The 16,051-nt window shown below is 39.8% G+C and overlaps 1 protein-coding gene across 11 annotated transcripts in view; it reads right to left on the minus strand.

Annotated features, from left to right (window-relative positions):
• The window catches only part of fbrsl1 (fibrosin-like 1), a 245,130-nt gene that overhangs the window by 153,665 nt on the left and 75,414 nt on the right, over nt 1–16,051 (minus strand). For all 11 annotated transcript variants that reach the window (XM_056745377.1, XM_056745375.1, XM_056745383.1 and 8 more), the window contains exon 3: nt 5,898–5,990. In XM_056745377.1, the coding sequence (XP_056601355.1) occupies nt 5,898–5,990 (93 nt within the window). The remainder of the gene's footprint in view (nt 1–5,897; nt 5,991–16,051) is intronic.

Genomic DNA, 16,051 nt, shown 5'->3' on the forward strand with positions numbered 1-16,051 from the left:
AATATTCACATTAACCTTTTTCCCCACCCTCTATTCAGCTCGTTCGCTTAATGACATTCTCATTCCTCTCTTTCTTTCTCTCTCTCCCTCTCTCCCTATTGCTCTCTTTAAAAACAGACGGATCTACCAGAACCCGTGACCCGTATGACTCCTGCACATTGCCGCCTCAGACAAATTGGTCTGGCTCCCCAAGGCCTTTCCTTTCTGTTAGACCTTGGCATTATCTCAACAAAATTGAGCTTTTAGCTGAAAACCTACAAAGTTAATCTAGAAAAACTCTTGGCCTGTGGTCTCCAATAAACTAAAGAAAAAATATAATATGGTCGTCCGTGCAAAACTCGCCACCATGATGCTGGAAAGTTGTGGGTGGATTCTATTTGGCAGGGTGCTGCTATGCGGTTGCTAAGGTTTTTTAGTGCCTTGATATATGGGGTTGCCAGGGTGGACTCTATGGGAAATTCTAGATTCTAAAAAAGGCTCATATTCCTTTTTGCAATGTCTTCTCAACAAGCCACAAAACATGAGCTATCATTTCTGCAGAAGTAACAGTCACACATGTCTAAGAAACCATCACTGAGAACATTGTTCATTGTTGTTAATTCACATACTCTGCATTCACCTTACAACAGTGGGATTTACTCTGAGAGTGGATACACACACACATTTGGTTACATCCTTTTCTACAACTTTGTCATGGATTGCCATCACAAAGAAAATGACATTTCAGATCAGACCCAAAACACTCATCGTTTGCATCCATTTTCCATGCTGTTGCATCAGCCCGTTGGTTTCCGCTAAATGAGGGGGAACGTGAAGTATTTTATTTTGCCATGACAAACTCTTTTTCAGATTTTTTCGTGGGTATTTTCGAAACAGTCGAGGGCTGTTTGAATGAGTTGCGTTGAGCTCTGAGCATAGTTTATGACTTCCAAACCTTTGCCTAAAGATGAATGCGAATTCTTTCCATTCCATTTCCATTTTCTACCGCTTATCCGAACTATCTCTGCGAATTCTTTCACCAAACAAAAATAAATCAAGGGAGTTGTCACGAGAAGGAAACAATGTTGGACCCAAAAGGAAACAACTCAATAGTCTTAACAAAACACAATGGTGTACGTATCCACTGGTTAAAGGTCCTGTCTATGTTTCTATAAATGGTAACAGTCTAAGAAAAAACAGTCTACAAAAACTGTAGCTGTAACTGTTAAAGGTCCTTTAATAGTGAATTCGACCAAAACAAATAGGCTAATCACAGGCTGCCTGTTATGCTAACCAACAGTTAGCATTGCAAAGCAGCTTTGGAAAAACTCTTTTGTATTTTTGGAATAACGTATTGGTATAATTGCTATAATCTGATTGAAACTTCTGAATCACGTGCACAATTTTAAAAGTCACAATCAAGTAACAAGTGAGATTTTTTTTACTTCGCAGACTTATTAATTGTTTTTTATTTTAAATATTTAAGGACAACATTTTTTTTCTCATTTTTCCTCATTCCTACAGCTTTTCCACTCATATATTTACATTTATGCATTTGACAGATGCTTTTATCCAAAGCGACTTACATTGCTTTATCCTATCCATTTGTTTCTAAGAATGTGCAATCCCGTGGGATCGAACCCACAACCTAGCGTTGTTAACACAATGCTCTTACCAGTGAGCTAAAGGAAAAAATATATGTGTCACAATAGGGCAGACGTATCAAACGTATCAAGCTGATTTTAAGAGTTTACAAGGCAACAGGAGATTAACTAGCCACTGAATTAAACAAGAGTTTGCTAGAATATTCGCACCATTTTGTGAAATTCATTCTATGTTTAAATACAATACTTCAATTTTGTGTAATCCAACTGTAAATCAGATTCTAAAATCAAATCAGATTTAGATTATTTTGCATTAATTATCAATATAAAAAATTGTGTTGAGTATCGGAGTAAACATCAACATTTTACAGGGAGGAAATTCTCATGTGGATAGCCCTGCATATCAAAAATTTGAATGTTGAATGAAAATACAAATCATCTTAAACGAACTCTGATGTGAAATATAAAAAAACAAATTAATAACCATTTCATAACACCAAGCATATATTTCAAGGATAGCTAAAATCTTAAAAAGATAGTTTTAAATTCTTTATTCACCCTCATATCATTCCAAACCTGTATGACTTTCGTCTTTCAGCAGAGCACAAAAGAAGATATTCTGAAGAAAGTTGATTACCAAACATTGACTTCAATTACAAAAACCACCAAGACATTTCTCAACATATTTTCTTCTGTCAGATACACTCTGACACAAGTTTTGAACGACACGAGGGTGAATAAACGATGCCATAATGTTTATTTTTATGTAAACAAAGAAATAAGCATGATGCAAATACCACATTTGTGTGGATAAAACTCTCCATCGATGACAGAAATGGGCGATATATAGTCGCAATCTTAAAGCAAAAGAAGTCAAGTTCCTTATCCCAGCGCAAGACTACCCCTGAATACCAATCTCCAAATCTCTCTAGGTCTTTTCTGCCCGTTTCCTCTGCTCGATTGGCAATTTCTCCCTCTGTCTCAGGGGGTGACTTTTCCGCAAGACCAATTTTGTCCTTGCTCAAGATTCAGTCACACATACACACACCTGCTGCAGGGCTTTAACCCTCATCAGTTCAACTGCTCCCTCTCACACTCACTACAAATTCCCACTGTGACAATTAGGGAAGCGTTCCTGAGAAAACCGGAAAGGCAGCTCGGCAGGATTCAAATACTCTTCCAGAACCTTCCTCTCTCCATCCCTCTCTCACAGAAGAACAGGGAGGCGTGACATGTGAAGAGAGAGAAAGATGGAGGGTGCAGATCTCACTGGGAGGCCCAAAATGTGTAGAGTTAGCCTTACAATGCCTCGGTTCATTCACATCGCCACATTCAGACCTGAAAGGGAGACTTATTTAAATGATAATGAGGAACAATGCACTGGATTTAGCGCTGCGAAAAGAGGAGAAAAAAATCCATTACACCATCCTTGGTTCATAAGCCACGGGGCCGGGCCACATCTAAACATGCTCCCTTAAAGGCCATTATACACAGCGCTCAATGGATTTTCCTAGCGCTTAGGACTTCAAAAAAGGATTAAGATGCGGGCCGAACGAGAAAGAGAGAGAGAAACGGGGTGGCGGGGCGAACGGAACAGCAGCTGTTTCAGGGTTAACCAAACAACCTCTCTAAAATAAATGGAGGAATTCTTCATTCGAATTCACACTAACCTGTCCCCCCCACACGCATTTATTGGGCCCAAACAGATTGTGACAAGTGGGATGGGGCAGGTTGTTTAGCTACGGACTGGGCTATTGGTTAAGATAGGGCACAGGATGAAAAGAAGCCAATCAGAATGTAACGGAGCGTGAAGTCAGCGAAGAACAGACGGATGAGATGCGCTGGGCGTTGGCGGGGCTCTGTGGGCAGCGTCTGTGACATAGTGGGTGGGTTCGAAACTATCAGTGTTGCTACAGTCATGCAATATCCACATGCTCACTGTTCGTAAAACAAAACATACACTCTGTAGACTTAGGTAGATAGTTTCAAATATGCCATATTTACATTGAAACGAATGAAAACATGGGCTATAATTGATGCATTTGTGGCTAATACCTAACGTCAGAGGTTTTGGATGTGCTATACACATAAATGGTTCATGTGCAGCTTGTCGAGAAGATGTGTGCAATTACTTAAAAAAATATAAGTTTGAACCTAATTTTTTCATTCGGTGGAGATAAAAATCCTTTAGACTTGCATTGTAGGAAGGTGCCATGCCGTACAGTATCTGGGAAACAAAATGGTACAGAGATTTAGGAGTGGGTTGTTAATCAACCATACAACAACCAAGCAAGAACACACACCTAGCAACGCCCTAGCAACCACAAAGCCACCTGCTAAAAATACTTAAAACACCTTAGAAACCACCCACAACATTCTAACACCACAACAGTGAACTACACAGACAAACATACATTCATATTTTAGTTATACTTTTGTGTAAAGGCATGTCAATGGTTAAGCCAATAAGACATTAAATACTCTTTTTATTAAAAAAAATCTGGCAGACGACTAAAAATACACTTTTACTTTAATAAAACCATGATAAATTTCGTTAGGGTGTCCTGTTACCTCTGAAGCGTAAGATATGTTCAACAAGCTACCTCATGGCGTCCGATTGGTTCACATCAAATGAAAAATGCTCTCTATTCTTACTACGGTCTCTGTACTTATTTATTCATTACTACTGAAGAGCTTTCTCTTTTTTAACATCTCAAGAAGATGTGGATTTATTACGTTAAAATAAAAATATCTGGGCAAAAACATGCACTACTAAAGTGGCAAGCCCCAACACCGGCACATTTTAAAATCGCTTTGTGCCTGCCCCACACTTTTCTGCGACATCGCCACCCCCCCACCTGTTTCCATTTCCTTCTGACAACCCCGACGATAAAAAAGAAATCCAGTTTTATCCGCCTATGAAGCGCAGAGATCATTAGCCAGCGGCGCACACGCATTCGCGGCTTTGAAGCGGGTATGAAAAGCACATTAGTATGCAAAAAAATTAGCATGTACGGCGAGTCACAAGGGAAGATTTTAACACCATTTAACGGAGTGACAGTGATGAAAGATGATCCTGTTTACAAAGCTAGCGTAAGCGCCGCTGTCCAGGCCTCACGCGGTGGGACATAGACGAACAGCCTCCCTAGATCTCGTGCTGTCTCCGTCTCTCTTTCGCTCTCTTTCAGATGGACAGATAAGCGTACAGATGACATGGATATTGCGCTCTGCATTTTAGCACCATTTCTTTGGCAGGAGATTATAAGGAAATGTCATATCTGGTGCTGTCAGCCCTTACAGTCTGCAATTTTCTACCGTCTTTCAGCTCGCTCTCCTCTCTCTCTGCCCGTTCCTTGTTCTGTCGCTTTCCGCTGTCAAAACTGTCAGCCTGGATCACGCTTTTATCTGCCTGGAGCTCGTATCTCTCTTTCCCTCCCTCTCTCCCTGTGACTTTTTCCTTGAGGAAAAAAACACAGCTTGCGCAAATTCATAAACGTCGGCGGCGGAGGAAGACAGAAATTTCCGGAATCCGAAAAGCCTAAGCGTCGCATTTAATCTTTTCATTAAATACATTTGATTCTTTTCATCATCTACTCCGCCCCTTCATCCTCGGTTCGACGAGGCACACGCGATGTACACCCATCCAAGTGAATTTGCAGGGGATTTCGGACGAGTGCGTTTGACAGCCATTAGTTAGGGACGAGCATTCAACTAGACTCGAGGGAATTTGACACAAATTCTCATTACCCTTTTCCTCTTCACATTATCCCTTCATCCCACAGCCAAACTAAAACCTACTGCTATTTTTTTCTCTTCAATATTACATCGTATTACAAAGAAGGTGGTGAAGGAAGCGCTCTTGGCTGACAGCGACTTTACATGCGACAACTGCTTACGAAACAAACTTCACCTGTCAAACTGAGGCCACTTATCTGATTTGCATATTTTTTTCAGCAAATCAGGCAGACTGCATATGCAAATGAAGCCACAAATCCGAGGCCGATATTCATTCTTACTAAAGTCAAAGCCTCTTTTAACCATCTCCCATCGGTTATTATACCCTAATAGCACACACATCTGGCAGACGTCTATTTGCTGTCTGCATTTACATCTGTAAGATTGTAATTGTGTGCTTATTGTCTGCTACATGATGTCTGTTCGATGTTTATGATTTAGAACGTGTGTAAAGATGTTTATCAGATGTTTTCACACAGCAGATGTTTTCCAGATCTACAGATCTTTAGCAGACATCTAACGGACGTATCTGTGCTATCTAGGTAGTCATGTCATAATGCCGCACGGTCTTGCACTTACCTCGCTGAGCCGATCTTTGGAGTTGCTCCTATGTGCCGCGTTCACCTCTGGCGCCTCCATTTTCCTTACAGCATGGCTCAGAAGACTCACACACTAGACAGAGAAAAACAAAACAACACTTAGTAGGACAAGAGCCTTATAAGTCCCGATCTGGAAAACTCCACACACTCCTGTATCCCCAGTATTGTCTCGTTCTTACAGTGCAACATCAAAATCATTTATTCACTTGGCAGACCCTTTAATCAAAATCATTCAAGACACTACTCAGTTTGCACCCCAGAATCAAACCCGTGACCTCGGCATTACTGGTGGTGTGCACGTGTGCAAATTTTAGTCTCCACTTCCCCAGAGTTTTGCAGGTTAGTGTTGACCTGCTGCTTTTAATACGTCCACAGAGCGTTACCCCATGAAAAGCCATGGGAAACCCAACGTGTCATGCAGGGCAGGTGGATGGGCTGTTTTTGTTGAAACAGTAAAATGTAGGTGGTGATGTAGGCAGCTTCATGCGCTGCCGGAATGTGATTGGTGGAAGGGTTCACTATGAAAACTCTTCGGTTGAACCTGCATTTGAACATCCAGTGATTTGCATGCATACAAAAGGCCTGTGGCATTACAAAAAACAGCTCACCTAAAATGACATTAACTGACCTTGTTCAGCGCTCGACAGGCCATCTGCAGAGCTACAGCGAAAATGATACAGCGTAGATTGTTTTTATTTGTGTAATGGCTTACCACGTTATTATCATTACACAAGCTTACATGATAGGATACAAACGTTTGCTGCCTGTGTATAGATGGTTTCAGCAGCAACAACATCAACAAATGTAATGTGGCCCAAACTTAACTTCCGGTAGACCTCCGCAAAGAATCGATGACTGCCGAGTAGTTTTAATTTAATACAATTATTCTACAATAAAATATCAACATTAATAATAATTAAATGAATTAAATATAAATAATTAGTTAAAATTATAACCAAATACAGGCTGGAAGATAACTTCTGGCCAGGCGCTTGCGTCAACTGTCTATACAGTAACGCCCAAAAAGTGCTGTCTGGAGAACATATGGTACAATAGTTGTTTTTCATTTCGTCTCAAGGTTAGAGTAAACCACCAAAACATGAAAGTATGGTACAAAATGGACAAATATAAAAAACACATAATATACCGCATAATCTAATACAAAAATAAATAAAAAACTAAGTGCTCAAAGGAAATAAAGCATACATTATTCTAATGTTACCGATAATTGATATTTTGTTAATCCTCACTTGTGGTAACATTTTGTGAAAAGCTCTGCACATGTGTCTATGTACACACAAGTGTGTGTGTGTCTACTCCTTCGGCAGCATGCGTGTCTGTCCCCAGCGACTCACAGGGTCTTGGCCCCGGTCTCCAGATCTCTCCTCTAATTTAAACAGATCACAGCTACAATTAACCTTTTCTGCTAAATATCAATTATAGCCCCAGGCAGGGCAGAATTAAAATGGTCATCAGCTAGTCTGACAGGTCCTGCATTCTGCCACCACCTGGTCATCGGTTTTTCACTTCCCACCCTCCCAGCGGTAACAGGCCAGACGTGCACGAGCCCCGTTTAATTACCCAAGCCAATAAAGAGCCAACGCTGGAACGACTCTGAGCCAACACTGAATGATTGGCACGATGGATTACCGTTTGGCTGAGGTCAGATGCAACTGCTGGTGGAGAGATACAACCTAGGCACAATGTGAGAAGCTGCAGGTGGATCTAATCAAGTCAGAACAATTTCACAAAGTCAAGACAGGATTCGTCACGAAAACTGACAAGCTAATCATTCCCGCAATCACAACATAAATGCGCGGCCCGCTTAGAGAATTCCAGAGTTATTTGTGTTTTGTAAAAACAGGTGAAGGGTGCTGGGGACTCTTAGTGTGTGTGCCGGGCATATGCGTGTCAAAAACCTGATTTGTTTACTCTTTGTTTGTTTGGCGTAACACCGTAAGAATATGAATGGTTTCGAAATTACCCTCTACACCGATGTGGAAACAAATAAATGAAATCCTATTCTGTCCGTTTTTCTTGTGAGCCTTCAAATAAAGATAAAATTATTCAGTCTGCATCCCGAAGGTCTCAAATGAAACGTTGTGCCCGGGCACGCAGAGAGCAAAAGGATTTGCAGGTTTGCCCCTCAGAGTCAACTTATGCAAAGGGTTTGAAATGCAAATGTTTGTTTTCCTTCTCTGATTTTGGTTATGTGTCTTGTTTACTGGTGCAAGGTCAAACATGTTAACTTTAAATATTGGTACTAAATTTCTCTCAGTTGTCAAACACAAAATGAAATGAGCTCGTCTTGCATGGTTCATTATAGAAACATGTTTTAAGTAAGAAAAAAATAGATGAAACATACACAATGACATTATAGTTTTCACAATCCAGCCAAGTTAACAGGATAGTTCACCCAGAAATAAAAATATTTTCACCTTCACGTCATTCAAAAAAAGACGTCTCGAAGAATGTTGGTAACCGAACAACTGACCCCCGAGTAAGCAACTGACCCCAATTGTCTATTTACTGTATGGTCAAAATAAAATTTTCTGAAAATATCTTATTTTGTGTTTCTCGTGAAGAGAGAATTATATACAGGTTCTTAATGACAGGAGGGTGACTAAAAGATGACAGACTTTTTATTTTTGGGTTAACTTTCCCTTTAAATGCATCGCAAATACTATTTTGAGGTTGCGTCTATTAACCATGAATGTTTCTCTCATGTTCACTTCTCCTAAGTTATCTTTTAAGAGTCTTAACTTCACTCAAATTGAATGAAGAAATCGTCAAATGGTTCACTACAGCCACACAGAATAAACTCTGAACTTTGTGTTCAAAACTTATGCACGTTTAAAAAAAAAATACAACCTCACTTTGTGTCAAACACATATACCTCCGATATTTTCGCCCGTCCTAAAATAATTTAGATCGGGTTCTATTTTATGCGTTTTTGGCATCTGTAGCAAGCATTTTGAGAGGTGTTTTGACAATTGAGAGCGACCGTGACTGTCCAAGCGAGCACCAAAATTCATGATGGCATCCGAGTCCACTTCGTCTTGCAGCACAAAGATATGTATGGGAAACAAAGTGCGGATTACAAGGAAATAGAACTGTACTGATTTTCTTGCCACGGTGCCAGACTTCAACATTTGGGTAACGTCACCAAAATCTGGGAGACCTGGAGGGTTTCGGGGTTCCCGGGGATGTTCGCCGTCTCTGCCGGTCAGTTTGTGGTTGCGTTCACGGGAGAAACTGAAATATTGGAGTTTCACAGGAAAAATAACAAAACGGATTTAAAAAACAGGAGATTCCTGGCCAAAACAGGAGTGTTTACAGGTTTGCAAGAAAATTTAGGCAGAGAGTGAAGACAGCCTTCCTAGTGAGGTACTGTCAATGGAGAGAAGCAAGGGATGAATTACGGAATGAAAGGAGGGAGGCAGAGCGACATCAGCCATGTTGTTTTACCATTTTTTTCGCAACGGATTCATTAATACGCATCAGACTCAGTGTGCAATGTTTCTGTGAGTGAATTTTAAGGATGCCGAACACGAAAAGACGCATCTGTAAATTCCAGATTAAATTCGCAAAGACCTTAACACAGAAGAGAGAGAAAATATGAAATATACTGTAAAAAGAGTGATTGAAGAGAAAGAGCACATGAGACCAAACCGAAAAAAAGACAGACACAAGAAAGACAAGGGAAGTAAGGGCCATCTATGCTTTCACGTGGGCTCTAAAGGTAAAGCCCCTCTCTCACACGCTGCTGAATCTCTGCCCTGAAGGGAGAACCAGCGGGCAGCCGTGCTGAGAGCCGTACTGGGGTGAAGCTCCTCTGTTATGTTATTCTGCTCTTTTGATCCTGTCTAACCTCAAAGGGCCCGCTGTCTCCAACCAAGAGCTCCTGAGCCGCCACAAGTCCCACCTCCATTAGCCCGTGAACTTCCCCTACACTTCGCCTTTCTCACTTTATCTCAGTCGAGTCGCTCTCTCTCTCTTCTTTTCACCTGTCAGCAGTTTTCTCTCAAGCTCTGCTCTGAAATCAAGCCCCCCTCATTCCTCGTTACCTCCCCGCCCTAGTCTCGAGCCCACCCCCTTCCCCATGGATGAAAGCTCTGCGTTGCCGGCGGCGACGAGCGGAAGGGAATAGAGTAACGGAGCGTAGGCTCTGGGGACACAGATTCTTCCCCTAATTTGCTGGAAAAGTGTCCCGCACTAGAAGAGTCTCACCTCTATTAACCCAAAGCAAGACTGAAAGAGAGGGAGACAAAAGGATAGAGAGAGAGAGAGAGAGAGAGAGAGAGAGAGAGAGTAAGAGAGTAAGAGAGAGAGAGAGAGAGAGAGAGAGAGAGAGGACAGCAGTGGTGCCTCTACAGTGGCTCAATCTCCAGGCTCATTATCCCGGAGCCGCCCCAGAGCAGAGCAGAGTGCTCGGAGCACGGCAGGGCCACAACAAGGCCAGGGGCCAAATGGATTCATCTGCTCTCATTTGCTCCTGTCTCGACAGAGGCAGCTGCTCAGAGAGAGGTGGATTGAATGAGAGAGAGAGAGAGAGAGAGAGAGAGGGCGGGAGTCTGGGAGATTTAAGGCTTTGTCTGGTTTCCCAGGATAGCGCCTCCTGTATCGCTAACTATGCAACTGCAAAAATATATAAACTGAAGGAGAAATGTTGAATTATTTTAGAAATCTAGCAAAAAGTGGATCAATCCAATTCAATCCATAAACCCAAATGAGAAATTAGAGAAAAGAGGTTACAGTCGAGCTATAGAAAAGCTGTCCTATCACAATCATTACATTACATTTTAGGCATTTGGCAGACGCTTTTATCCAAAGCAACTTACATTGCTTTATCCTATCCATTTTACACATGTATTTGCATTCCCCTGGGATCAAAGCCACAACCTTGCGTTGTTCACGCAATGCTCTTACCACTGAGCTACACTCAAGCATTTCATAAACCTATATTACCTATATGATACAAAAAATATATATCTGTCTATGGGTGGTTGACAAATAAATAGTCCTAGGGTGTGATATCTATTTTTTTATAATTTATTGTTAGATATTATTAATATTTATAATTTAAAATGGCATAAGTGAGATTTATCTTTATTGATTTTTTTTCTTCACCCCATAGCACACATGTACGTTTTTTTTTACTTACCCACAAATGTTCATAAGATATCTTATATATACCATATCTTCGCAATGTATATAATACATCAACAACACTGTTTTAGATATCAGGATTGATAATTGCAAACCCATTTTTTTCAATCATTCTAACTAGCGTCTACATGTCCAAGGATTCCATTATGACATCACTATCCTCTCGTAATCTCTGTACCGTGTGACCTCAGACCCACGATTCCCACCCATCTCTCAACCCTCCCCTGGGTTACCCAAACCTAAACAACCTGAGCTTCTGGGCTGGATTGCATCCCAAAGACACACCACTACATACACTGCTTGGAAACTGCTTTTATCACAATGAGTCCCGGAGCGTCCATTAAGCACCTCTCATCACAATGCTTTGTTGGAAGATCAGTATGATTGACATTATGTGGCCGAACATAGTACACCCGGCTCGAAAAACCTCAAACACACGTTCCGTGCTTTCCAGTAAGGTGGGGGTTGCACGGAGGCAAATGTCCACAAATGCAGAGGCTATGGTGAGTTACTTGTGTACTCGGTCACCAAAGAGGACAGGAGGCAGGACTTTGCATTAAGTTGTGACTGAAAAATCACAGTCACAGATAGAAAACGCGAGTTCATTAGAGGCAGACTGTTGAATATGTGCTCTACGTGAGACAGCAACAAGTACACTTTTAAGAACAGTTCACGTCATAATTCAATAATGTCAAATATTTACAAAAAGTAACACGTAGGGATGATTTTAATAAACAATTTGTATAAGATAAATAAATCTAAAGCTTTGTCAATTATTACAAATTATTAAAGAAGTCGTTCACTTCAAAATTACTTTTCATAGTCATTTATATTCTTACCATTGAAAGTCAATGAGGGCACATTTTTAAGTGAACAACTCTAACTATTAGTGAACTATTAAGTTCATTAATGCTGAATTTGTTCAACTTGTCTAAGTTTTTGCTTTGAGGTTCAAATGAACCTTTTGTTGTGAAGTGGTGACAAACACTAAAAACCAATGCCGACACTACAACAATATCATTTAAAGACATTAGTAGACAATTTGTATCAGTAATGCACGTATCATTTCAGCGTTCCGATCTGTAATTAGAGCATGGCAACCGCCTCCAACCAATCAAAGCTGCCCTTATTCCTTTGACAAAACAGATTTGCACGTACTAAGTGCTTCTGAAAGTCAGGGTCCCCATATGGCCTTATATCATGTTCAGAGGTGTCTCTACCCAATGACCCGAGTCCCTAGGGGCCCATGGGTTAATGAACGGGGTAGATCAGTGGTCCCGTGGGGCTGCCTGCCTGTCTGTCTGTATGCCCAAGCTTTATTTCTACACACAGGCCATATGCCTCGAAGACTGAAGCACGGACATGACACATGGGCTTCAACATGAGCTCTCCTCCTCTCCGCCACCAGCTGTCTCACGGGACGCCGCGGGCCCCTAACCAATATACCGAAATACGTACAGTACACACACGGAGGCACATGTGACACCTGGAGGGCAATTAGACCACATGTCGCCCCCAGTGTTTACCTAAAACACTTTGGGACATCGCTGCTTCCCACAATGCACCTCTCCCTCTGCAATTGCGTAAGATTGTGGAAAACGCTTCTGTAAGACACGTTGGAAACAAAACGGCTACATTGAAAGACGCGTTTGTTTGACAACATTCCTAATGTATGGTTCTCCTCCTGCGCTCTTACAAAATATTAAATGTGAAAGAAGAAACATGTTTTGCAAGTTGTTATGAAAACTAATGGGGCAAATTCAAATAAGCGTCTTTGTGATGCAGCCCACTTGGATTGCTCATTTGCAAGGCAAAATTGCATCTTTAAATTCTGTACAAAGACAAAAAGGCCCTCGGGCCGGTACAGAAACATCTGGTTCTAAGCAAACGTTGCAGCGTTCATTTGTAATGTATACTGCTTGCTACGGGGTGGGCTGCTGAAATGGCTACGTGTAAATTGCTTATATCACTAAAATAATACCACACCTGGTGTGAGCACGGCTGCTGGAAACTCTGAGATTGAAGCGACTCTATGGATGTGTCAGGAAATACTGATTCACTTTGGTATTCGTTTCTTTCAGTATACATCATTCTGTAGTGGATAAATACATGTATACTGTAGTTCAGCAGGAAACTTGACAAGCATTTTAAAAAGAACTAAAAATAAAATGCGTTCCCATGTTATTTTGGACGTGATCCATGCTAATATCCAATTTAAATCTAGTCAAATGTATTTGTATAGTGCTTTACACAATACAAATAAGTCCAAATCACCTTCAAAGAGCCTCATTGAACTCTGTGTTCTTTTAGGTGGTGATGTGTCCTACACACACATGTACATACACGCACGCATTCACAAACTTAAACATATTGAAATATAATATATTGAATGATTGAATGAATGAATGACATCTTTTCTTTCTGACCCGTTTTCATTTTCTGCAAACAGAAACTATATTTATATTTGAAATGTAGTAGTTCACAGAATGTAACAAAAACTATCATAAAAATCTAATCATTGTTTATATAATCTTACTATGTTTTTAAACTCATATTCATTCACTTTGGTTATTTGATTGTAGCGGTATACGTAATTCTGCAGTCGGCAAACAAATGTAGGTTCAGCAGGAAACTTGACGAAACACTAAAGAAGAACTGAAAATAAAATGGTGTTGCCACTTGTCACGTTTGTTTGGACAACATGCCATTCTAATATCCAATTTAAATCTAGTCAAATTTATTTGTATAGTGCTTTACACAATACAAATCAGTCCAAATAACCTTCACAGAGGCTGAACTCAGTGTTCTTGCAGGTGGTGATGTTTCCACCAAAAATAGTACACGCAAACGAATGCACAAACTTATATATTGAATGAGGACGTTCCATATATAAATATATATATATATATATATATATATATATATATATATACAGATAAATTGCGAGTTCAAAATGATAATTTAATCAGTTTTTCAAGATGTATTGTGGCCATTCAGTTGAGTGTCAGTTGAATTTCAACAAAATCAATCCTAAGGAGTGAAAAAGTCAATCAACAGCAATGTGAAAGACTGGCAGCATGACAGGTCCCAAAAGTGTGATAAAGTCAAGGTTAGCACATTATAAAACTACAACTTTTTCTAAAGACATACATGTGCTGTATTGCTCCAGTGAATATGAACTTGTTTCCTTTGCAAATAAATACAAACATAAACTATATTTTCATTTGAAATTTGGTAAAATATTGTTAGTAGTTCACAGAATGTAAAAAAAATATCATAATCTTAATAAAACCTTATTGTTTATATATTTATGTTTTTTTAATCTCGGGGAATGTAGGAAACAGGCCCAACTGCAAGAGCATGGAGATATAAAGATTATGATATGTGTAACACTAGCCAGTTGCTATTTTTATTAAAACTGTATAATTTAACACCTCTGCCAAAATGAAGTTTTGAGTGTGACATTCACACTTCACAATGACAGCTGATTACAAGCCACAATTTAAAACATGACACTTAAAACTGTCACATATTCATTTAATTTAATCAGATAGTTATCACTTAACACTCCAGCAATGAATTCGGTATCAGAATTGGCTATGGTGGTGCTAACTCCTGCACTATTAAACAAAAACAAAAATATTTCTGATCCAAAACTGTTCTTTGACATACGTCACATTTTTGGCTGAATAGAGTATCTACTTAATGCTTCCAAACTAAAACGAACATATTTAGAAATAAATTAAGATTATTCAATTGAATTTGATTCATTTTGTAAACGTTTGATCTGTGTTGACTATCAATTGATGTACTCCATTACTGACAAGCTTCGATTTTAGTTATTGTCTTTCAGGAAAAAAACAAAGCACTTCAAAGACTTGTGTCCAATCATACGTGGTACTGTTCTAGTCCAAAAAAAAGTTGTTTATATCAACCAACTCTGTTTGCCTATGAACCTGTGATTGCATCAGTTTGAGTCAAAATATGTGTTTGTGTTTAATAAGACATACATTTTCTCTAATGTTGTCTGAGGAAACCTGCCATTTCAAGGTTTGACCTACATTATGTATCTATTGTGGCATCTGCATGCGATTGTGACAGTGTACTTATGTGTCCCAATTTTCAAGTCTGTAAAAAGAAAACATACGACCTAGCGGTTTTGTCAAGCACAAGTTTACCCCAAAGCCCAATCCTGGCAGCCCTCCCTGTGTCTGTTCCTTGTCATCCAGAACTGAAGAGGTAAACCCAGATGAAGTGACTGAAGCAAATAAACCAGACTCTGATGATCTCTTAAGCAAAAGTAGCATGAAACAAGATGGCAGGCGTGAGAGTATTTCATATTGCATGCTGGGATACACTATGTGGTAACATGACCTGGATTTAAAGCTGCATAATCCATAAAAACATTGACACATGGCGGGCTATTTCTACATGCAGACGCACACACATTACCAACACGTACTGCACACAAAAAACTCTTTTCCTCTATTTCTATTTTATGTTCTCATACAATTAATTGAACAAACACAGTCTTCCTCTAAAGTATCAAGGATAACCATACCTAGTTCTTGCCATTTTAGTTTTAAAGACATTCAAATTTATTATTATTCTACCATGGTACTTCATTTGAACTATAATATTCTCTGAAACTCTCCTCCAAAGCTAAATATTTGATGATTTTTTTATGTATAATTACCATTGTTTCATCACCTTAAACCTGTATGACGTTCTTTCTTCTGCAGAACACAAAAGAAGATATTTGAAAGAATGTGATAAGCATTGACTTGGATTGGTTTTGTGTCCATACAGTAGAAGTGAATAGGTACCGTCACTGTTGGGTTACCAGCTTTCTTCATAATGTCTACTTTTAAGTTTTGTGGAAGAAAGTAAGTCACACAGGTTTGAAATGAGAAGAGGGTGAGCAAATGATGACAGAATGTTCCTTTTTTTAAGTGTGATTTTTAA

Source organism: Triplophysa dalaica, chromosome 4, assembly GCF_015846415.1.
Source record: "Triplophysa dalaica isolate WHDGS20190420 chromosome 4, ASM1584641v1, whole genome shotgun sequence".
Classification (NCBI taxonomy): Eukaryota; Metazoa; Chordata; class Actinopteri; order Cypriniformes; family Nemacheilidae; genus Triplophysa; species Triplophysa dalaica.